Source organism: Sus scrofa, chromosome X, assembly GCF_054392235.1.
Source record: "Sus scrofa isolate SSC_HxYL_T2T_F1_AM1 chromosome X, Sscrofa_HxYL_maternal_Yorkshire_Landrace_v2.0, whole genome shotgun sequence".
Taxonomy (NCBI): domain Eukaryota; kingdom Metazoa; phylum Chordata; class Mammalia; order Artiodactyla; family Suidae; genus Sus; species Sus scrofa.
In genome coordinates this window covers 28,285,455-28,311,091 of record NC_139401.1, presented here as the reverse complement: position 1 = coordinate 28,311,091, position 25,637 = coordinate 28,285,455, and the positions used below count along the sequence as shown (strand labels likewise).

Sequence of the window (25,637 nt, the reverse complement as noted above, 5' to 3'; positions counted from 1 at the left end):
GCTGTGGTGTAGGTGGCTCAGATCTGGCATTGCTGTGGCTGTGGTGTAAGCCAGAAGTTGCAGCTCTGATTTGACCCCTAGCCTGGGAACCTCCATATGCTATGGGTACGGCCCTAAAAAGACAAATATACATATAATTTTTTGTCTCCTTAGAAAAACTCAGTGAAAATTTCTATTAAGAAATATCCCAAAAAAGAACAGAAATCTATACATTTTTTCAAAACATTAAAGTGAAAAATTATAGAAAATAAATGTTTGGAAAATATTAGGGTCAATTAAAATAATTTCTGAACAATAGTTTATTAGAAGTTTTCTTCCCATGTTTATTTTCTCTGTTCTTTCTGTGATTATTACTGCATTTCCACCCACACTGAAAAGCCACCAGATGGCATTGGAGAGTTCAATTACTTTATAGGACTTATTTATAGGAAAAACTGGAAGAAAATCTTCAGTTGAAGCTGTCCTTTTTTCTACTATGAAAATATACTGAAGGAAAAAAAAAGCTCATTTGTCAGAGTATTAAACCTTTTCTCATTACTGATAAAAATAATTTTCCTTTGTCATTCACAACATATTTATATCATATGTGGAACACAAAGTAACTGGAAGGTGCTTTTAGAAATTAAAACACCAATGACAGAACTTCACTGAAATGAAGGTAGCAATACTAATTGGGAAATATTTTAGTATAGTTAGTAAAATATAAATGATCGCTGAATAGTGTTTAGAATACCCACAAGAGCCTTATAGACACTTTTTAAAGAAATCTTTATTTATCACCCTCAGAGATTTAAAAATTTACTAAAGTTATGCACTGTCATTGCCTTAAGGCAACATTTTCCATGCAAGGCAGCACTCTAGATGTCTTAAGAGACAACAACTCTACAAAAGGAAATCTGCCGTAAATAAGCAAAAGTAGGCTAAAACATGGCTTAGTATTTTGAACTGCCAAACCTAATTTCACTTAGACACATCACCACCTGCAAGGAAAAGTACCTTATTTTTATTTTAGCTTGCTTACTTTCTTTTCTTTTTTTTTTTTTTTTTCTTTTTAGGGCCGTATGGAGGTTCCCAGGCTAGGGACTGAATTGGAGCTACAGCTGCCAGCCTACACCATAGCCACAGCAACACAGGATCTGGGCTGCGTCTGTGACCTACACCAAAGCACATGGCAACGCCAAATCCTTAACCCACTAAGCAAGGCCAGGGATCGAACCTATGTCCTCCTGGATGCTAGTCAGATTTGTTAACCACTGAGCCAGGATGGGAACTCCTATTTTAGCTTTCTAACTATATTTTTTCCTTAGTCGAACCTCTATTTTAAACTGTTAACACCCTCTGCTTTGTGGTGAGAGGAAAACTGTATAGCATAAAGTTAAACGTAGCCACCTATGGGCCTCAAAGCAATTTGGTGACAAACTCTGCTCATATAAATTTGACCAATTTGCAAATATGTAAAAAATGTTACAGAGAAAAGGTACCATTCATGCGTTGAGTATGCAATCAAGGTGTTCAGTAAATGCTTGTGAAAGGAGCAAAAGGATAAACTTCAATTTCTACTGATGATGTTGTTATTCAAAACTTTTACTTTATGAAAAAGGAAAATGAGGTCCTGAAGGATTCAGAGACTTGTCCCCAATCAACAAGGCTTACTAGGGGCTGGATTGAAAGGCAAGTTTCTAAGTTCCAATTTCATAAGTTTCATAATATTCACCAGAACAACCTAAACCACCTCTGAAAAAAATTCAAATCATGTTTTTAGTGATCATCATTGTAGACAAAGTTGGCATGTCAAAATTAGTTGTCTGTAGTAATGCTATGCAATAGTCAACATGAGGATTAACCATAGAAAATTTTAATACACTTGTAACCCACCTGTTTGTATGAAGTAAGAGAATGAAAATTGAATAAATATTATCCTACCTTCATTAGATCGGTCTATGCAAACATATTTCAAATCTAGGTAAAAAAAAATTCTTGACCGGAGAAAATTTTATCCTTCCTATAGCACAATAATTTTTATCATGGATGACCAAGAGCTTTACACACATGTATCTAAATAAAAAACATAATAAAATAATTTCTAAGAATTAAACTTTAAAAAATAAAGAGCCCTTATACTGATTTTACATTATGTATACATATGTGTGTGTATATATATATGTATGTATATATTTTTTAATATGGCAACATCTTTGAGATTGCAAGATGAGATCATCCTGCATAATTCAAGGGACCCTAAATCCACTAACAAGTGTCTTTATGAGAGAAAGGCAGAGAGAAATTAGAGACCTAAAGGAGAAGGCCATGTAAAGATGGAGGCAAAAAATACCAGAAGCAACCAGAAGCTGGAAGAGGCAAGGAAAGATTCTCCTACAGAGGCTTCAGAGGGAATGTGGCCTTGTTGAGGCCTTGATATCAGACTTTTAGCCCCCAGAACTGTGAGAATACATTTCTGTTGTTTTAAGTCCCTTTGTTTGTGGTAAACTGTTACAGCAGCCACAGGAAACAAATACAACTCCAGATCAATAAATCCATCAACTCATTATTCCAGTAATTAACACAACTCATATGCTCCAAACTGAACTCATTCCACCTATTCCTGAAAAGACCATCCCTCCTCCTATATAAATTATAAAACCAACAATACAACTCCTCCTCAAATTATTTCATAATCCAACTCCAAACATTTACTTGATCCCATTTGTTGTTCTTCAGAAACATGTTTTCAGTCCCAATGACTGTTTTTCAGGCCCAGAGTATAGTGGAATATTATTTTTATTGAGTCCCTGACTGGTCACTCTGAAATCCTATTACAGACTTTCCTTCAGGAAATATTATCTGTCTCCAAACAGATCTGACCATGCCATTCTCATGTGTGACCCTTTATAGCTTGACTGTGCTTCTTCCCTGTAAAAGCAGCTTTACTGATGGACTAGCACAAACATTTCTATAGCACTACCACATACAGATGAAGGAGTTTCATCTTTATGGTATATGGAAGACACCAATATAAGCAGATCTGCAAATCAGAGGCCCAACCTCAAAGATCAAATTTTCTACTAAAGTAATTTGCCGAGTAATTAAATACCTCAACCACAAATTTCTTCTATAAGATAAAATCCAAAATCCACTGCAAGACATAGGAAACCCTTCACACTCTATGCTTCATCTATTTTTTGGCCTTCATCTTAGTCACAGAGACAAACTAACTCTATAAAAGTAATTTTTCCAAGTTACTGTTCTTTGGAGACCTTTAATATAATTGATGGCATCACAATCCTCCTATAACAGAATTATTTTATTTTCTCCACCTCTTTTTTTCCCCAGAATCTAGTCCCACATCTAGTCATCAAACCTAATGGATTCTAACTTTAAAGCTACTTTCTATTCTGTCTTCGCTGTTCTCACTGCTATTACTTTGAGTCGGGAAATCATTTTCTTGTCAGACATTTTTGGTTGAAAGGAAAACAGATTCCTTTAGGACTCCACAAGGAAGAAGGATTATATTTCAAAGTGTATTTGTGGGGTGCAGAAGAATCTTAAAAGTTACCAAGATCCAAAGCTTCACTAGAGTCTGTTTCTTTTCTTTCTCCTTCCCAGACTCCCTTCCTTCCTCTTGCTTTGACCTGTTTTCTTTTTCTCCTTTTCTTTCCAACTCTCTTTTTTTTAATCATAGACCACAGATCACATGGTCCCTACAGCAAAAATTTTCAACTCTTCATTCTTACCTTCCCCATTCCCATCTAATTCCTGAAAGACCATTATTTGTCTAATCTCTAGTCTAAATTCAATAATAAGTTTGATTGACTTAGAAAATTATCAGTTGTGATAGAGAGAATAATGTACTCACTTTGGCGCTTTGGTTAAATTAAGGATGTTGAGACTGCATTTTTTTTCTGGATTATCTAGTCAGATGCAATGTAATCACAAGTGTCCTTATAAGGGAAAGAGGGAGGCGGGAGAGTAAGAGCCAGATCCAGAGAAGGAGGTGAGATGACTGAAGCAGAGGCTAGAGAGATAGGGGACCATGAGCCAAGGTATGCTGGTAGCCATTAGAACCTGGAAATGGCACCGAAACAGATTTTCCCCTAGAGCCTGCACAAAGAACACAGCCCTACCAACAGATTTCAAACATCTGACCTCCAGGACTATAAGATGACAAATTTGTGTTGCTTTAAGTCACTAAACTTTTAGCATTTTATTAAAGCAGCAATTGAATACTAATACAACTGTATCCCTAATTTCCAAGCCACCTCAGAGATCGCTTTCAAGCCTACAGTAGAATGTCCATGGATCAGGGGTTCATCCTCTGGCCCAACACTGGTCACCTTTGTGCTGTCTCCAGAATTAATATCAACTTGGTAACATGATTAAAAATGCCTACCATGGAATGACTCCTCACTGCTGCTCCCTACCCCTCATTTCTCCCTTTAAATATATAGAAGAACATATACCTTTTACTATCCCTATGATATACGGTCTTACTGCTGTATTTATTAACTTGGAATAGTCCCCTCCTCATTGAAATTTTACTCAATTTGGAAGATTCATCCATATTGAATTTTATCTTCTCCATCAGTATCCACAGTTGATAGCATCCTAAGCCATCTCGATATAAAAGTATACTGACAACTAAAGCTGAACAAGTTTATGGTGAAATTCTTAGGTACATCGTATGATTATGAAACAGAGAAAATGGATTAATTTTATCTGTCAGGTATAAGCTCCATTTATTTGTTGGACTTGCTATAATTAAAGACATTTCAAATGAATACTAAAATTGTTCTAGATCTAATTTCAAAATTTATTTTAAAGAAACAATATAAATAGAAGAGGGGGATTTTTTTTTCCCAAGAAAAAGTAAAGTGGATTTTTTTAACTTCAAAAAGTAAAGAAACAAAGCCTCAGAACTTTGGTCTTAGAAGCTTTCCCAAAGCAAAAACACAAGAAACATTTCATACTTTTTAACATGTTTGACAAACCAGGGATAAACACATGGTAACATAATAAAAGGCAGATGCTGAGGGACTGCACTGACTCTTAATCATGTGGAATTAAGCTCACTGACATCTAGGAATGCCCAAGAGAGCGGATACACATAAATCACATTGGCATGAGATGGAAACACCCCACTAAATTTTCTCACTTTTATTTACTTAAATCTCATTTTCTTTACACAGTAGTATAATTTATTTTACTTAGATAAATGATGATCCAAAAACAACAAACATAAAGATTAGAACCGAAACTGTGTTTCTGGTTATTTAACTACCCTTAACTTTCACAAACTATTTGGGCTTAAAGTTACAGTCTGGGAAACCCTCAAGAGACTTGTTTTCCTCTTGCTGTTAGGAAGAATTGCATCTAAATCATTTTACACAAACAGGTTGGCCACTGTTAATTTCTAGAATAAAGAGAAGATAACTCCCTATGGTAACCCCTTTAATCTCTAATAGCTGGCTGCTTTAGGTAGCTTTAATGTATCTCAAATACGTTCTAGAATAAGATGTAATCTTTGGTTCATGTATTATAGCCACTTATTCTTCTCCATATGCTTTAATAATTGTGAATGCTTTTTTCCTATACAGCTCTATAAGCTCTAATAATTGTGAATGCTTTTTTTTCCTATAATCAAGACACTTGCTTATGTATCATTGGTCAGTAATTATAAACACCATTTTCTTGGTGGTCTATATTGAAAATACCATTAAAACCAAAACATCTATATGATGAGAGTGCTTATTTAAAGCAGAAGTGTAGTAAAATTCCAATATATCAATATTTAAAGAATAATTTTCCTGATCTTCCAACAGATTTTCAACTGAATTTCAATCTCATGAAAACTCTCATGATTTGCAAAGGTTTGTTTTCTTCATATAAGCCCTTATCATGTCTTAGGGCTTGTTATAAGTTTTATCTTTTTGCTTCAGTGATCTCATATTATACATTATACTACTTTCTATTTAAGAAAATAAGCATTTTTTCTTAAATGTCTTTATTTTACCTTTATTTTTCTAATACTATGATGGTCTTACGGTGTCTGCACTGATGTAACCCAGCCTGAACATTAAAGCCACTCATTCATTCATTCATACAATCATTGCTTCATTTAAGACATTTCCTTCAAGCCTGACTGAAGCACATACCACATTTGGCACTGTACAGGTTATAAGCATATATAAGTCATGGTTCTTGCGCTCAAGGTCTAAATCTCTTTCTCTTCCCCAAACTCTATATCCAGTTCCCTCTGGCTTCATTTCTCTTCTATGTTCCAAATTATTAGGTCAAATCACAATTCACACCTCAGTGCCCCATAAGAGCCGTATTCTTACTTTGTATGAAATAATCTTTCAACAGTTTACATTATTTCCCTGTCCCAGACTCCTATCCCAAACTCTCCTAGTTACACAAAATAAAAATAAATATTTAAGAACAGCCATTATTAACAGAGGCCATAGTATCCTCGTAGAATGACTTCATAAAGGTATAGAATATGGAATTTCATAGACTTGAACACATCAAACAAAATAATGACAATATTTTCACAGTTAAGAACAGTTCCACAAAGACATGAGGGGAATAGTCAACATATACTCTTTCAATTTGAGATAAATACTGTAATAAAGAAAATGGAGTGGGGGGATAAATACTGTAATAAAGAAAATGGAGTGGGGAAAGGAAGAAGCGGGAAGAGAGAGAAAAACAGACAAACAAACAGAAACATTAAGCTAACTTTTCTAAACTGGTTGAGAAACAGACCCTCCAATCAAGTATTTGCTAAACACATAGTTTCGGTACAGAAGTCTACAAATGACAGTGAATCAAATGTTTACTTCTGAATTGCTACAATGCTTCACACACTTGAGGAGAACTGATAAGATTGATAGTTTTTGCCTCTTCAAGTACTGCTTATAAAAACTAAAAAAAAAAAGTATAAAATTGTTTCAAGAGAAAAATCTATTGTGTAAAAAATGCTGAATATCTGCTAACAGAGATATTAAAGACCTTGATTCTAAATGTATGCAAAACTTCAGAACATTACCTCAGAGACCAGACTCAATCCTTGACTATTATAACCATATACATAAAGTATCATAAAGCTAAATTTTCAATATTTCAATCAAGAATGTTATAACATAACTGCCTTTTTATATTTAATTTCTTCCTTAAATTAATAGCAATGGGGGTGTAAGCCAATGTGATAAAAATAACACATCTCCAGCTTGTGTATGAAGAGCTCCTATTGCTTTCAAATTAGTTCTGTTAATGAGAAACAAATACCTACTTCTAAACTTTTATAGACTGATCATATGTGTTTGTCTAAAGTAAACACCATACACAATTAACATGCCATAAAAAACTCAGCATCACTGTGGGCACTATAATCACATTTAATACATCCTTGGTTGTTAAAATATCTAGTTCTGGTCTTCTAATGGTCATAGTGAATTAAAAATAATGTTCTAGCAAAAAACACATGAAAATCTTTGGGTTCTGAATCATGTTTACTGAACCTTCAAAAATGATTTACAAATTTGAAAATAAAAAAGATTTAAATGATACAAAGAAAGGAGAAGAATACCTCTTGGTTAATATGCAAGATCAAACATCAAAAACTGATTTTTATTCCCTGGCCTTGGTGCCTCTGGTGTTATAGGTTGGGCTGGGCATGAAGATTGAGCCATTAATCTTTTAAGGAAAAGATGCCAAGTGCACTCCTCTTCTACTTGATCTATGGAGATCAGTAATGACTCTCTTCAGTAAACTGCATATCTGCTTCTCTCAGCAAAGGTGCCATGGTAACAGGCACCAGTTGAAATGAGTGCAAGCTATGACAGTATATAGGTAAAATAATATTACCTAATCTGTGCACCTAATAAATAAAAATCAAACAAACCAACTTCCATCCTGTGAGGTCTTAATACAAACAGTGGGGAAAGCTATCTTAAGTCACATTAAAAAGTAAACAAATTAAGCACAAGCCACCTAGTCTCATATCTGCCTTGTCATTTTTACATTACAATATAGAAAACACATTCAGTCTCGGAGGTTTTCAGTAACTATGTGACAATGATATCTGTAAATAGAAGGGAACAACAACATCTGAGAACTTTTGACAAACTCGGGACAGCATTTTATTACCACCCTCCTAAAATAATTTTATCATTAAAATAAAAATTGAACTTGAGACAGGTCATTGAGTTTTCTCAGGTTTCTGGAACATAAGGAGATATGAATTTTCCAGCTCTCCCATATTTCTAGCTTTGCTCCCATGTTTCTCAAACACACAAAGTTAAATACCAGTTTAAAACAATTTTTCTCTAAAATCAGTATATGAGGCTATCTGATAATGGAAAAAAAATCACATTTGCATTTTGATAAATACATCATAGATCTGACATACCCACAAATAAAAAAATTATATAATAAATATAATAACTAGAAAAAAATGGACTTTTTAAGACTCAATATTTCCATTTTGGAGAGTTCCATTTTGTTATAATACTTATACAGATGAGTATTTCTCTTCTAAGGGGCCAGTACCTCAAAGATTCATGTTAAGTGCCTTTAATGTAAATTTCTATCCTAGAAAATATTCCTGTTATACAAAGTGTCAGCTTTCATTAAAAGTGTACTTCCCCCTTCTACCTACTCTAACTTCCACAGGTATGCTCAACTTTCCTTGCAAATGGCACACAAAGAAATCAAGATATCTGCTATTTGTCAGTAATCCATTCAAATCACAAAAGCTACTACATCATAATCCTGCCCTAGGGTTTTCTCTAATTCAAAAACATCTACCAAGAGGAAAAGACAAAATAATCTGTAAACAAAGAAACACTGTTTCTCTCATATTGCCTATAACCACATCAATGGCAGATACAACAGCTATACAACCAAAAAGTTCTAGAGCCAATAGGCTCAGTCAGCTTTTACTTTCAACTATACATCATAATCCCACTGCACATGCACAAAATACTCCCCAATCGCTTTCCAGACTTTATCCCAAGGTCGGATTCATGAGAGCAGAATGCTCCCTATTTCCTTGTAGGTGGTCCTTTTCATTAGATAATCAAATATGAATTTGAAGCCTCTTAACATATGGGTTTGAGCATAGTTGTTGCAGCCCCATCTCAGTCCTTTTACTCCCTCTCCTTTTCTGAATTCCAAAAATACTTCTTTTCATGCAGTTCTTGATATCACAATACTCTGCAGCATCTTGCACACTATCTCTTCTTTTTCCAACTGTCTCCAGAGAACTAACAGATAACACATTCTAGTTCTAACAACTAAACACAATACATCCCTTCCTCCATGGTACCCAAAAGCTTTAGCCTCAAAAATTCTGTAACCCCATGTAAAATGTGAGTGTGGCAAGACTTTGTACCATCAGTGAATTGTTGGAATAATATAACTTTACACAATAATAGTATTTATTCAATTGCTATAAATAAGTTTCTAACTCCAAGTGGCAACAGTTAACTGAAAACCAAGATTTGTGATAACATACAAAGTCTTCCTTAAGTCTCAACATTATTTTACTTAGCAGTTCCTTTCATATTACCATTCTACTTTGACTCTACATTTCCTACTAACATATTAGGATATTTCCCCATGACATCTTCTTTAATAACTCTGGTGCTTTTTTTAAATACTTGCAAAATAATTCAGCAAATCAGCTGAAGTAAAATCCTAAAAAGAATCTGCCCTAAGCATAGCTGACATTGAAATGGTGAGAGTAAAAGCTAACATGAAGAAAAATTCACAATATTTTCATGTAAAAATTTAAATGACATTATTATAAAGCAATACTGAAAACCATAAGTAAAATGAAATCAACTACAAGCCTTTGGCATTGAATTCATTCCAATTTATAATAATTGAAGAAATAAACCACATCTTTTTCAAACCTACTCCCACCTTTCTAATTCCCTATGAATTATGCTCCATTCATTTGAAGATAAATCTACAGTATTTCCATAATACGGATCCTGGTTAATTTTTAACCTCTCCACAAATGGTCCATGAGTAAATGCAGCACCATCACATCAAGCCATAATCACAGAAAAGGAAGGAATCCTGCTTACCAGAGCCTCTTTTGGTGACGACTTTCAAACTCTGAGTAAAAGTAGCATATAAGAGAATCAAGTGTGGAATCGGAGCTTTCATCTTCCAGCTCTTAAAGGCAGTTCCCTAAAGCAAAGATAAAAAAGAAAAATATACATTTTAAAAATATATAGCAACATTATAAGATTTTTGTTAGACTTTTAATCATGCACGATTGGGGAAATGAATTTCACAAATGGAAAGAACGTGAACAGGATCTGTATTACATTTTCCCATATGCTGAGTTTGCCAAGTTAAAGTCAGTGATACCAAAATTATGTCCCTATAGGCCCCCAAAAATGTTTTAAAATATTATGGTCATTAAGGTTTAGAATTTCTCTATTTAGAGGATCTAACTGTATTTAAATAAGTGGAAACAATCCCTTCCAAAGTACTATTTCATTGATAATTTATTTGAAATTACCAAAAATGACTTTTTTAATGTTCCATGCTGTAAGAGAATATGGTTTTATTCATATCATCCTTTTCAAATGAGAAATCATAAATTCTATGCCTCTAAAGACTGAATTATAATTTTTCAATTTTCTTCTAAAAAACTCTAAAGGATACTTTAAGAACATTAAGACTTTGTCTCTTCTGAAAGAAAGTATATGGTATATTAAAGCTATAGAAAGATCCATCATTTCTTCCTATTACAAGGCTCTCAGAAGGACACTAGAAGAAACACTAGCCTAGGGTTTGGATTTCAAGAAAGGGAAATATTTCATTTGAAATTAACTGAAATGAACACTTTTTCTCAGAAAATCATCCCTCTTTTATTTTTGTATAAGACTGAGATAGTAGAGCTGAAAGACTGAATTTCAAAAAGTAGCAAGTCAGAACACAGTTCAAATAAATTGTCAATCTATGACAGCATAAGTTTCTCTGCAAGACAGCTGAGGACTGATCATATTCAGCTTTCAATCACTACGACTTTATTAAAGATGAGGAAGCTGAAGAGGTGATTTGACAGTCACTTTTTTTTTTCTCTACTAAAGCCTCAGAAACTTTTGAGTATTTTTAAATGATTAATTCATTCACATTAATAAAAGTCTGTTAAAACAGTTTAATTCACAAAACAAAATCAAAATCCATTCACCTGCACCATTATCATTTTAGTCAGAAAGTCAGTGAATTTTTAAAACGAGCATTGAGAATATGCTATTTTAACTCAAGCTCCTATAAATAATGATAGCCTGTTGCATTTTTCTAACCAAGGCCTCAGAGTTCACTTAAAGACATAAATGAAACCTAGTCCAAAAAGCCAACTCATCAGACACATCTGACAAAGTGCCACATGAAAATGCAAGCCTCGGTCACACATGCATTCCTAAAATCCTGATCCTGTTTCCCAGCCATCTTCCCAGCCATCTCACTAAATGGAACTGCAGGAAATCTTCAAGTTGCTATCTTCAGCCTTAGGTTAACAGTGAGAATCAGTTCCTTTCTCAGTGTGAGTCTAATCAGAACTGCCCAAGGAACTCCAGGATCCAACTATACACTGCAAGACCTTCCAGCTGAACTACGTTATTACTTTACTCTCATTCAAAATACTGTTTCCTACTCATTTCATTTCTATAACGCATATAGGCTACTTTATGATTCTATTTCTTAAAATTAAATTGGTTTGGAAAGCATCAATTTGGTAGCATCAACGTCCTTAACTGAATCTCTCAAACATAGTGTATTTGGGAAAACAACAACAACAAAAAAGAATTATGGAGCATTTCACAGAAGTAAGATCTTGACAATCTACAATAATCTTTACAAACCTCTTTAAGGTAATTTATGGTATTTTATACTGAAAGATCAAATATGTCTGGTCATAGACATACAAGCTTTCCTTTACTTGCTGCATAATTAAAATTCCTACCCAGAAATCACAATGCAAACTATGTATAAACATTTACTGAGGTTCTCAGGTATTTTATTATTGTCACATAGTAGCTCATACATTAGTGACCTAATTTTAATAAACTTCCATTTCTGGGTGGATGAACCTGAGATTATTTGCCTCTTTCCTGCTAAGAATATTATTTGCCACTTGGCTTCACATAAATCACTACTGAATCTTACGCAAAATGAGCACAGCACAGTCTGCCTGAGTTCTTAATCCAGTTTTGCTACCTATTAGTTGTGTAATTTAGAACAAATCCTCTCTGTGAATACTTTCTTCATTTATGAAACATGTTATATTACAGTACATATAGTATACTGCCTAGCACAGCACTATATAGAAACAATCTGAATAAATTAAAGCTGTTTTTCTTACTGCTTTCATTGCAGTTGTTGTTGCATTATTATTATATTTTTATTAACACTATTACAGACTCAACTCACATCCTTCTCATCTGTGAAACTTTCTGTATTTATCAGCTTTCTTTACATACTACCCCATACTGCTAGCTTATCTCTTTAACTGAATGTCTTTCTATTTTATCAGACTTAAAGTCCCTCCAGGGTGAACCTGTGTTTTACTCAGCTTTTTTATCCAATGTTCAATGAATGTTACCAGAAATAAAATGAATGAAAAACTGAATGTGGTTGTTACTATACACAGTTGAATTTTGGCAATCAAACTCACCATGTGATAAACACTTATTAAGCATATACTAGTTAGAAGATGCTGTGCTATGGTGCAGTGGGGACAAAAAGACAATGCAATGAACTCCAAAAAAGAAGGTTTACAGAACAGTAAAGAAGACAAATGCTTACTTACTTAATTAGACTGGCCCTACTGCCATATGGTGAGTATAATATGCTCAGGGAATAGAGGGGGAAATCTATTAATTCTGCTCAAGGTTGGATCTGGTGAAGTCATAGGAAAGAGCATTCAAAAGAGAGAGCATTTCAGCTAGATCATAAAGGAGAGACTTTCTAAGGGAAAGGGAATGCTGAGTCTAGGACAAAGGATGAGTGAACTTGTCAGTCTGGTAGGCAGAATAATGTCCACCCCAAACATACCCACATCTGAATTCCTGGATCCTATCAATACATTACCTTAAATGGCAAATGGAAATTGCAGCAATGGTTAAAGTAAAGACTTTGAGATGTGAGATTGTTATCTGGGTGAGCCCAATGTACTAACAAGCATCCATTAAAAATGGCAACAGAAAAATAAGATTCAGAGAAAGGAAATAAAAGGATGAAAGTGAAGGTATAGAAATTATTTCAAATATCTTCTCTGACGAAAATGGGATGAAACTAGAAATCAACCACAGGAAAAGAAATGAAAAAAAATCTTAGTACATGGAGACTAAACAACATACTAGTAAAAAACCAAAGGGTCAATGAGAAAATCAAGAAAGAAATTAAAAAATGCCTCGGGATAAATGATAATGAAGACATAACCACTCAGAATCTATGAGATGCCACAAAAGCACTGCTCAGAGGGAAATTCATAGCAATATAGGCCTTCCTCAAAAAAAAAGAAAAATCTCAAATTGATAACTTAACCCACCACCTAAATGAATTAGAAAAAGAACAACAAACAAAAACAAACAAAGTCAGCAGAAGGAAGGAAGCCATAAAGATCAGAGAGGAACCTTTCCACATAAAAGTAAATCATGGACTTGGAGAAAAGACTTGTGGTTGCCAAGGGGGAAAGGGAGGGAGTGGGATGGATGTGGTGCTTGGGGTTAATAGATGTGTACTATTGCCTTTGGAATGGATTAGCCATGAGATCCTGCTGTGTAGCACTGGGTACTATGTCTGGTCACTTATGAAGGAACATGATAATGTGAGAAAAAAGAATGTATTCATGTATGTGTAACTGGATCACCATGCTGTACAGTATAAAACTGACAGAACACTGTAAACCAGTTAAAAGGGAAAAAAATAAAAATCATTATATAAAAAAAAGAAAAAGAAAGTGAAAGTCAGAGTTTGCATTGATGTAGTTTGAAGACGGAGGAATGGGACATGTGCTCACGAATGCCGTGGCCTCCAGAAGCTAGAAAAGGCCAGGATCCTGGATACTGGATCCTACAAAAGAAATGCAGGCACGCCATCACCATGATTTTAGCCAATGGGTCTAATGTGTTTTGGACTCCCAACCACCACAAATGTAAGATTTAAAATTAGGTTTGTTTTATCCACTAATTTTGTAGTAAATTTTTTACAGCAGCAATAGGATATTGTCAAAGCAAGGATGTGAAATGGTAAGTTTAAAGAATGTATAAATAGAGCATAAGTTGGGGGCTAGAAGGACAGAGGTTAAAGATGTCAATGTAAGATTGTTAATGGCAATTTACACTAGGTAATAAGTTGGGACTTCTCCCTCATGCTCCCTATGATGCTTTTCACTCCTATTCAAACTTCATCATCCAATAATATTTCATGCAGTTTTACTTTCTTTACCCTTTTTTAAAATCATGAAACAATATGTATATTGAATACATTTCCTCAGAATGCACATGATGACACCCAAGAGTCTGGCCCGCCCCCTTTCACACACTCCTGAGATCATTTGCAGTATACACAATGAAGAGCCAACTGATGCTTATAGGTGAATAATCTGTTTTCAAAAACATAGACAAAACTAGTTAACAGGTAGTCCTACAGGGAGATGAGGAAGAGGGTCAGTCTTAATGCAGCAGGAGTGAATAGTGAGAAAACGGAATAGATTTGGAAATATTAAAGGAAATGGTGTTAAAAGGAAACTTCCAAAGTATATCTGGAGCATATAGTTTGAGCAAATGGGTCTATTATGGTACCATTTAGAAACAGAGAAGACATTTTGGGAAATGAGGCTGGAGAGCTACACAAAATTATATTTGCGGCATGGAGATTTTAAACTGGCTGTGGAATGTGCTGTTAGAATTGTCTTGCAGTTAATTAAAAATATTAACCAGAAGCTCAGTAGAGAGATGGAAGATAACAATGTTGTAACTGTAGCTGAAGTTAAAGACATGGATAAGGATAAACAGAAAGAAAGAATAGAACACGTAGAGAAGGAGAAGGCGACTTATGCTTTCAACTCTGAGGTCTACAAATATTTGCGATACCGACAAAGGAAATCAAAAGTGAGAAAATCAGGTAATAAAGGGAATGTGAATCAGGAAGGAGTTGGATTAATGAAACAAACAAGGATATTTAAGGACACAATCAGCAGATATTATGTACCATAAGGATAAAAAGAGGCAAGGGTTGAAAATTAAGACACTGTTGGTGATTGATACTCACTAGCCTTTTAATTAGACAAATAGGGGTAACATTGAAAAAATTAAGGAGATAAAATTTAAGGAGGATAATCAGCTTCATTTGCTTGTTTCTGAATGGTAGGATGGAGAGCCCATAGTTGAAAGTTAAGAAGATGAGGGATAACTATAATTCAGAATGGGGAAGACCAAGACCTATATGTAAATTGAAGTAAAGCAAAACAGAGCAGAGGAAGGAAGCGAGTCTAGAAGGGAAGATACATTATTATATGGGAAGCTGGGACATCTCCTCTTATAGGTAAAAAAGAAAGTACACATGTAGGAATACAAAGATAAGTTTAGAGGAGAAATGGAGGGAAGCTGTATTCATTTGTTTTATTCCAATTATAAAGTAGAGAGAGTTGGATTTAAATGGAAATGAACTAGATTAAGAGTTTTACTGTGTTAGGTTAGGCAAGCTACTTGATCTCTTTAAGTCCCAGTTTTCTCATATTTATTTCACTTGAGTTTATTTCAAAAAAAACCTATTCTCCCCCAACATATTAAGGTAGTAAATATCTACTTCAAAGTATTACAACCTTTAAATAAAATAACTGTCTTTATGGTGTTTAACAATGCCATTTAATTTTAGACATTTTAAAATGCCAGTAGCTCTTTTCCTATATCTCTTTTATCTTCATTCCAGGCTGGTACATAATAATTATTTATGCTCCAAAAATGAGCCATTATATTTTATTTAATCCTTAAAGTTTTTGCATTACTATACTAAAAATGTATACCATTTTTTTCATTTTATTAAAAAAAAATTTAAGTATCCATTTGTGCATGACAGAGATAAAGCATTTTACCAAGTACACAATTTAAAATAAGTCAATGCATGTTAAAGTTGTGGAATAGAGTCTCTATGGAGAGGATAAACAGAAACACTTAGACTCTGCAACAAAAAGTTGCCAAAAAATCGCATTTAAAATTCATCCCAGAGAAACTTGTTTTTTATGTCATGGAACCAAGACAGCTATCTTGAGAAAAGCCACCCACTCACAAATTTATAAAGATATCTATACATTTATTTTAAAAATTTTCTGAGTGCCTACCATTTCCAAATGCTGTTCTAAGTAGTAGTGACACAGAATTATTAGAAAACAGTCACTGTAGCCAAGGATCACATGGAAGAGAGACATGAAAATCAACAATTATAGCAAAGGGATAAGCATTTTAAGAGAATTTGCCCTGTGGAAACTGCTCAGGGCTGCCTGACTAGTTCATTAAAAAATTTTCAAATGAGGCTGATATTTGGGCTGACTTTGGGCAGGGGTGGAAAGGGTTTTAAAGTGATTGGCAGAGATTACAGGTAGAATAGAACAAAAAGAGTGCATGCTACAGTTCTCAAATTCCCACTAATGAAAATGAAACTATATACTTGACAATCTATCCAATACAGGCTGGGGAGTAGGGAAGGGTCTATGTTTAGGTCATCAAAAATAAGTTTTAAGTCACCAGGATAATTTTTTACAAATTGGCCCAGACAAATTCTGGTTTTTGTTGTTATTGCTTGTTTAACACCATCCTAACCAGATCATTCATTCCTATAGATCTGGCTAGCAAGGGAATGCTAAGGTTCTACACCTTATAACCATGTTTCAATACAGATCACCAAAAGATAATTCATCATCTGACAAAAAGGAGAAGGTGAGAAAAAAATCTTCAGTCATATGGTTCTTGACAGATTCTCCTACAAGGTGATAAAGAAAAGACAGTATTCAATAACTGTCCAAAATGCCTGTGTTCTTTATGTAAATATTGTCCTGATAATTACGCATCAGAGTATTCTGCTGTAGAGCAACCTGGCATAAAATGCTATGGGATGTCCTGCAAATCAACAGACTGGAGGTGCAGCTGTATTTAATATGGGATAATTAGCATACCTACTGGGTGGCTCCAGTTGCGGCTGGAAACTTAAGGATTTTATAAGGAAAGGGATTGTTTGATTCCCACAAAGTCTGGACCATATCCTTCAGCAGCTGAAAAGCCAATGGTGCTTAAGAACTAAAAATCATAAGCAGCTCTGTATTATAAACATTTCACTAAACTTCTACATAATATACTAAGAAAATAATATTAATAATACAAATAAAAAGTGAAAAAGACGATGTAAAATGTACAATGATAAAACATTTAGAACACTTCGAATTTATTGAATTTGAAATTTTTATAGAATGGTTGACTTTCTAGGAATACAAACTTACAAAATTTACTAAACAAAAGAAAAACATGAATCAAAAAGAAATGACTTTAAAATTCTAAATAACACTAAGGTATAAACTCCAAAAATTCTTGACTACAGAAAATAACACAGAGGAGTACATACAAACTTTCAAGGAACACACCATATTACAAGGAAGGAAAAAAAACATAATTCTGGTTGCAAAAACATAGAAAACCTTACAAATCTGACAAAACAAAATATTAGAACAAATATAAGAAATGCAACAAACTTTATAAAATTAGAATAACACTGGCAAGGGTACTTAATGTTACCGCTGTTACTTAGCTTTTATCTAGAAGTCCTAGGCAGTGAAATGAATTAGGATGTGAGAATAGCTATAAATATTAGAAAAATAGAAATGCAAAATTTTAAAACACTTAAAAACATTTTTAAAAAACCTATTCCATTTGAAATGGAGAAAAATAATGTCCTCCAAGATGAAAACATTGACCACTTTTGTCACTAGTGACAAAAAAATCAAATTTTTCCAAATTAATACTCACTTCTAATCGAAATCTAAATGGAATTTTTGTTTCTTGAAAAATTAAGTCTAAAATTTGAATGGAAGAATAAACAACAGAGAAATTTAGAAAAAAAAGAATATGAATTAAGTAGGACTTGTCCTGCAAGATACCAAAATGCATTTTAATTCTAGACTACGTGAAGTATATAGCACAGCCAAAAAAAATGAAAAATTATCAATGAAATATATATAAAAAATGTACTAGATATCAGAATATGTAAGAACAACACATGATAAAGAAAGCATATATCCTCTAACAATGTTTTGTAGGAAGGTAAATTAGTACAACCACCATGTAAAACAGTTACAGAGGTTCCTCAGAAAACTAAAAATAGAACTACCATATGGTCCAGCAATCCCATTTCTGTGTATATAGCTGGACAAAACCACAATTCAAAATGATACATGCATCCCTATGTTCATTTCAGCACTGTTCACAATAGTCAGGACATTGAAGCAACTTAAATGTTCATCAACAGATGAACAGATTAAGAGGATGTGGTACATACAAATAATGGAGTGCTACTTAGCCATTAAAAAGAATCAAAGAATGCCATTTGCAGCAACATGGATGCAACTAGAGATCATTATACTAAGAGAAGTCAGAAAGAAAAATACAAACATCATATGATATCACTTGTATGTGGAATCTAAAATATGGTACAAATGAACCCATCTGCAAAACAAAAACAAACTCATAGACATAGAAAACAGACTTGTGGTTGCCAAGGGAGAGTGGGATGGACTGTGAGTTTGCAGTTAGTAGATGCAAAGTATTATATTTAGAATGGATAAACAATAAGGTCCTACTGTATATTACAGGGAACTAAATCCAACCTCCTGGGATAGACAATGATAGAATATTAAATACATGTATATATATGTATGACTGAGTCACTCTGCTGTACAGCATAAATTGGCACGATACTGTAAATCAACTACGATTGAAGGAAGGAAGGAAAAATGGAAGGAAGGGAGGGAAGGAGGAGGGAGGGAGGGGAAAGCATAAAGCACTGAAGAGAGAAATGAAATCTGACTGTGGTAGCAAAAGTTCTGAGATGGTCTTCCAAGATTCCTACCCCCTGATCTTCACACCCTGTAGAAACTCCTCTCTTTGAGTGAGACCTGTAAATGTGATGGGATATCACTCACATGATTAAGCTATATTATATGGCAAAAAACAAAGCTGTTCTGCAGTTGTAAATAAATAATTACTTGATTTTTTTATATAATGATTTTTATTTTTTTCCCTTTTAACTGGTTTACAATGTTCTGTCAATTTTCTACTGTATAGCATGGTGATCCAATTAAACATACATGTATACATTCTTTTTTCTCACATTATCATGCTCCATCGTAAGTGACTAGACATAGCTCCCAGTGTTACACAGCAGGATCTCATGGCTAATCCATTCCAAAGGCAATAGTACACATCTATTAACCCCAAGCACCACATCCATCCCACTCCCTCCCCACCTTGGCAACCACAAGTCTATTCTCCAAGTCCATGATTTTATTTTCTGTGGAAAGGTTCATTTGTGCCATATATTAGATTCCAGATGTAAGTGATATCATATGGTATTTGTCTTTCTCTTTCTGACTGATTTCACTCAGGATGAGAGTCTCTAGTTTCATCCATGTTGCTGCAAATGGCGTTATTTTATTCTTTTTTATGGCTGAGTAATTTTCCATTGTGTTGATTTTAAATTAATCAAAGTGAGATTTCCCTGGGTAGAGCTGGCCTAATCAGGTGACTCCTTTTAACAGAGTCTAGAGGTCATAGATAAAATATATCAAAAAATATGAAGCAGCAGAGATGCTCTCCTATCAGCCTTGAAGAAGAAACTGCCATGATGAGGGGATAGCCATATGTGATGGAATGGTGAGCAGCATCTAAAAGCCGAGAGCCTCAGTCCTACAACCAGAAAGAACTAAAATCTGACATCAACTACATGAACTTGGAAGAGGATCTCAACCCTCAGATGAATTCAGCCAGATGACATCTTGATTTCTGCTTTATGAGACAGTGATCAGAGGGCCCAACTATTCTGTGCCCAGATTTCTGACCCACAGCAACTGTGTGATAATACACTTGTGTCATTTTAAGTTGCTACATTTGTGTTAATTTGCTATGAAGCGATAGGTAATGTATCACCTAAAATAGTCATAAACCCAGATATTTATGTAAAGAGATATTTTTAAAAGATTTAGGTTTCTAATTACTAATAAAGAGAAATACTAAACTAAATTGTAGGGAATACCTAGAAGATGAAGTATTATGCAGCCTTCTCAAATGCTTCTTTAAGTTTATCACTCAGAAATATAGTCACAATAAAATGTTAAGATACATATAAAACAGATAACCAACAAGGACCTACTGTATAACACAGGGAACTCTACTCAGTATTCTGTAATTACCTATATGGGAAAAGAATCTAAAAAACAATGGATATATGTATACGTATAACAGAATCACTTTGCTGCATATCTGAAATACAATACTGTAAACCAACTATATTCCAATATAAGACAAAACTAAATTAAAAAATACATTTGTGTGAAAAAAGTTGAGATTAAAAAGAGAATACAATGCTGTATAGACATGATTCTCATTACGAATAACATGAATACGGATAACAGAAAAACAACCAGAAAAAACTACATCACAGCATACAGTATTATTTAGCAATCATGAGGAATTATGCTAATTTTTGCTTTTCTCCATATTGCTGTATGTTTGCCCAATTTAAAAAAGAAATATGAACATATACTGCTTTTCATAAAAATATGTTTTGTATCATTTTAAAACTTCCTTAGAAAAGAATTTAAGGTTTTAGGTGTCCATCAATAAATGGATAAAGAAAACATAACATATACACACACATACACATATACACAGAGTATTATCCAGCCTTTAAAAAGAATTTTTTTTTTCTTTTTACAGCCACCTGTGGTACATGGAAGTTCCCAGGCTAGAAGGTGAAGTGGATCTGCTTGCAGCAATGCAGGATCCTTAACCCACTGAGTGAGGCCAGAGATGCAACCTGCATTCTCATGGGGACTACATCAGGTTCTTAACCCACTGAGCCACAATGGGAACTCTAAGACGGAAATTTTTTAATTTGTAACAACATGGATGAACCTTCAAGGGCATCATGCTAAATGAAGTAAACCAGGTACAAGACAAATACTGCATGATCTCAGTTAGAAGGAATCCGAAAAACTTACATTCATAGAAGCAGAGAATAGAATTGTGGTTCCCAGAGGCTGGGGGTTGGAAGGAATGGGAAGATGGTGGTCAAAGAGTATAAAGTTCAGGAGTTCCCATTGTGGCACAGCGGAAATGAATCTGACTAGGAACCCTGAGGTTGCACGTTCGATCCCTGGCCTCACTCAATGGGTTAGGGATCGGGCATTGTCATGAGCTGTGGTGCAGGTCACAGACTCACCTTGGATCTGACATTGCTGTAGTTCTGGCGTAGGCCTGTGGCTACAGCTCTGATTAGACCCCTAGCCTGGGAACCTCCATATGCCGTGAGTGCAGCTAAAAAGGACAAAAGACAAAAAAAAAAGAGTATAAAGTTCAGTTACATAGTATGAATAAGTTCTGTAAATTTAAGATACAGCATGGTGACTATATAGTTAACAATATTGTACTGTATACTTGAAATTTGCTGAGAGTAAATCCTTAATGTTCTTACCACACATAAAAAATAGTGATAGCTATGTGAGGTGGTGAATATGTTAATAAGCTTAAATGTAATAATCACCTCACAATATATATATATGTCCATTATAACATCAAATTGAACACCTTAAATAATTTTAAAAAAGAAAAGTTTTTATGGAGTCAAATTATCCCAAATTTTTCAAGAATCTGGATGATTTAGTACTATTTTTCTTCTACAAGTCTAAAATGTCCATTTCTCAGAACATGGGCCACTAGGATAAACTACATTGTGCTAAATATTTTGCCACTACAACAATTTCCAGTATTATCAGTCATAAGATCCACTTTAATGGATGACTAACGAAAACAGTAAGATAGCCATCAGAATCTAATTAAAAGATATTCTAAACAGATACGCACCCATACTCACACATTTCCTGGTCTGTTTAAAATACCCTTAAATTTCTCAGAGCAGATAACAGAACCTAAGTATCCAATAACTGAAAGAATGAAATGTATACTGGAAAAGAACAATTCCCATAAAAGCATCCATATGACAGGAACTTAAAATATTTGAGGCTGTGGAATGAGCAACAGAGGTTACTTGACATTCTCCTGATGGGAAATTGGAGCCTCTGAGGATTATCTGATCCTATATATGTCCCTTTGTCTTTGAATACACTATTTTACAACTCTGTAAAGATAAACTTCTAAAAAGCTAATAGCAATACTAGTAATTCTTGTCCACAGAAATGCAAATTATTTTTGTTTAGTGGGATACAACTGATTATTTCCCTTTATATAGACCAGTTGCAGTAAATTCATTCCAAAATTCCTCTACCGCATGTAAAATTATGGTTCTTTGACACCTCCTCTGAACCAGTTATAATATCTCTTCTAGTTCCTTCATTTATCAGTGAAATAAGTAAATTGGTGACATGTGTTCATTTTATAGTTTTATGACTCATAATTTTTTTTAAATTATGTTCTATAACCACATTCATTTATTGTAATAAATGAATTCACTTATTGTAATAAATGAATGCTTTGAGATAAGGAAATTATTTTTACAAGTTAAATAAGAAATTACAATAAGCTACTTTGAGTTGACTTTATATTTCAGTCAGCACTTTGGTTTTTTTTTTTTTTTTTTGTCTTTTTGCCATTTCTTGGGCCACTTTGTTTTTTGTTTGTTTGTTTGTTTGTTTGTTTTTTGTCTTTTTTGCCATTTCTTGGGCCGCTCCAGTGGCATATGGAGGTTCCCAGGCTAGGGGTCGAATCGGAGCTGTAGCCACCGGCCTACGCCAGAGCCACAGCAACGCAAGATCCGAGCCGCGTCTGCAACCTACGCCACAGCTCACGGCAACGCCGGATCCTTAACCCACTGAGCAAGGCCAGGGATCGAACCCACAGCCTCATGGTTCCTAGTCGGATTTGTTAACCACTGCGCCATGATGGGAACTCCTCAGTCAGCACTTTGTATCATGGTGTTTTAATCAGAAACTATGTGAACAACAATATTAAAATACCTTCACAGCAGTTAAATAAGAGATCAGAGGAATTACAAAGACACATAGAAAAAGTCTATTTCTATAACATTATCATCAACAAAAACTAAATGTACTTTGAGACAGTAGGCCATTCTCTCAGCTTTGGAAAGGCAGGGGAACTACTCGTCTTAGGCAAATGATGGCGAGGATGCAGCTTTCAAGAAAAAGACCTCACTATCAAGGTCAATGGAAGTTTATGCAATTATCCCTTGCAAGGCCTACAGTTTCTTACTATAACCAGCTATAGCTTAGAAAATCACTGGCACTAGCTGATGCTTGTTTGCAAAAAGAAATATAAGGAAACATACAATGAAGGTGGCTAAGCACAAACACTCAGGAATAAAACTGCCTGCGCCTGAAGCCTGGCTTAACCTCTTAACCAGCTTGCAAAGTTGGCCAAATTAATAATATTTAATATCTCTATACCTCTGTCCTCTCATCTGTAAATTAGGCAGGGGAACAGTCTCCACATCACAGCATTACTATGAAAATCAAACACAGTAATGTATACTTAACATTAAACACTGGGGCTTAGGTGTGTATCACCCTTTACTGTTATAAGCCACTGAACAGTTTACAGGGCTGTGCTGATAACTACAGTCTTACCTTAATTACCTATGTCTAATAATTCCAAACTTAAATTACTGGGAACTATTAAAGAAATGGAAATATTCCATACACTGCCAGAAAATTTCATAAAATTCAATACAGCTCATACTTACTTGGTGACAGGAGAAATCCAGTAAATGGATGAACCTGACTAGCCAAAATGGAAAGTGCACTGGACACAAGAATAGAGAGCATAAATAAAAACACTACTTAGTTTCCATCTGCCACTTTTCTAATTCACCTTTCTTACACCTTTTGTATTCATCATGCCCTCCACTGTAAATCAGCTGTGAAAGCTCATAGCAAAAACATTTTGGGGGTTCCAAAGTCAGCAGATTGGATGAGGCAAGTGACAAAGCCATGGATGAAAATCAAATATATTCCATCATTGCTCTTGTGAGCTGCAAACATGATCCCAGCTGAGTGGATTTGCTCTCCTTTTTGAGTTCTTCCTGCCAATACATTAAACAGATAGTGGGATAAACCTGACACTTAGCACGTTTTTATGTGTTTAAAATTCAGCATATTGAAGAAACTTAGGGCAACTCTCAAGAAAAGGTGGTTTTATGTTAATTAAAACCACAATATTTGATATTTGTTATATGTGGCAAAAAGTATTTAAAAGCTTTATTTTTCCAGGTAAACTAAATAGACCCCCCCAGCCACAACTTGTGAGGAGAGTAGGATGATGGGAGAAAAGCTAAGGAAAGCAGTACCCCTCAACCCTGGCTGCAGGCTGGGATCACTTGAGGAGCTTTGCAGGCTGGGATCACTTGAGGAGCTTTGAAAGACACAAATGACCCAAGTATTGCCAAAAACCGCCAGTCCATGGTCCCCACTTTGAAAAGCAAAGGTCTAAACAATAGTATTTTTCATAGTCCCCTGTAGAAGGCATTCTCAACCCAACTTCTATTAACATTGTAGGCCAGACAGCTCTTTACTGTGGGGGGCTGTCCGGTGCCCTGCAGTATGTTCGACAGTATCTATGTCCCTGACCAACTACATGCTGGTATTATCTTCCCCCCACTTGTCCTAAGCAAAAATGTCTCTAGATATTGTCAAATGATCTGTGGCATGGCTGGTACCTCGATACCACAAGTTTAATCACTAGTCAGAATAAGTAGCTCTATTGCCACAGAACACAGCAAAATTGGTTATCTTGTATAAAGGTGTTTAGTTGTCACCCCTGGGTACTCAGTGAGAACATGACCAGCAAACCTGCCAGGAAAAGTAATTTGTCCTATGTATCAGTAGGTCAACGGGATGCTTTTATAAAGGAAACAAAAAATAATGATAGTCTAACACTTGTTTTAAAATAAGTGTTAAAAAGCTGTGAGTATATCTGTTTAAGAATATTTGATGGCTCCAAAGACATTCATGCCCTAATCCCTGAAGTGACTGAATATGTTTCCAAATAGGGGAAAAGGGATTTGCAGGCGTGGTTCCTATAAGGATCTTGACATGGGGAGATTATCCTGGATTCCAAGCTGGGCCCAATGTAATTGCAAGGTTCCTTAAAAGAAGGTGACAAGAGTATTTAAGCTAAAGAGAAGGCCATGTGATAATGGAAGGAGACTCTTGGGATAGACCACATGGAAGATAATATAAGAAAAGGAATGTATATAAATGTATGACTGGGTCACTCTGCTGTACAGCAGAAATTGACACAACACTGTAAATCAATTATGCTTTAATCTAAAAAAATGTAAATAATGGAAGCAGAGACTGGAGTGATGAAGCCATAAGCCAA

General features: G+C 34.7%; 1 protein-coding gene across 2 annotated transcripts in view; it reads right to left on the bottom strand.

The window, feature by feature from the left end:
* IL1RAPL1 (interleukin 1 receptor accessory protein like 1) overlaps positions 1-25,637 on the bottom strand; it is a 1,404,779-nt gene that overhangs the window by 1,157,836 nt on the left and 221,306 nt on the right. For both annotated transcript variants that reach the window (XM_003360251.6, XM_021080210.2), the window contains exon 2: positions 10,092-10,197. In XM_003360251.6, the coding sequence (XP_003360299.3) occupies positions 10,092-10,173 (82 nt within the window). In that variant the 5' untranslated portion in view covers positions 10,174-10,197. The remainder of the gene's footprint in view (positions 1-10,091; positions 10,198-25,637) is intronic.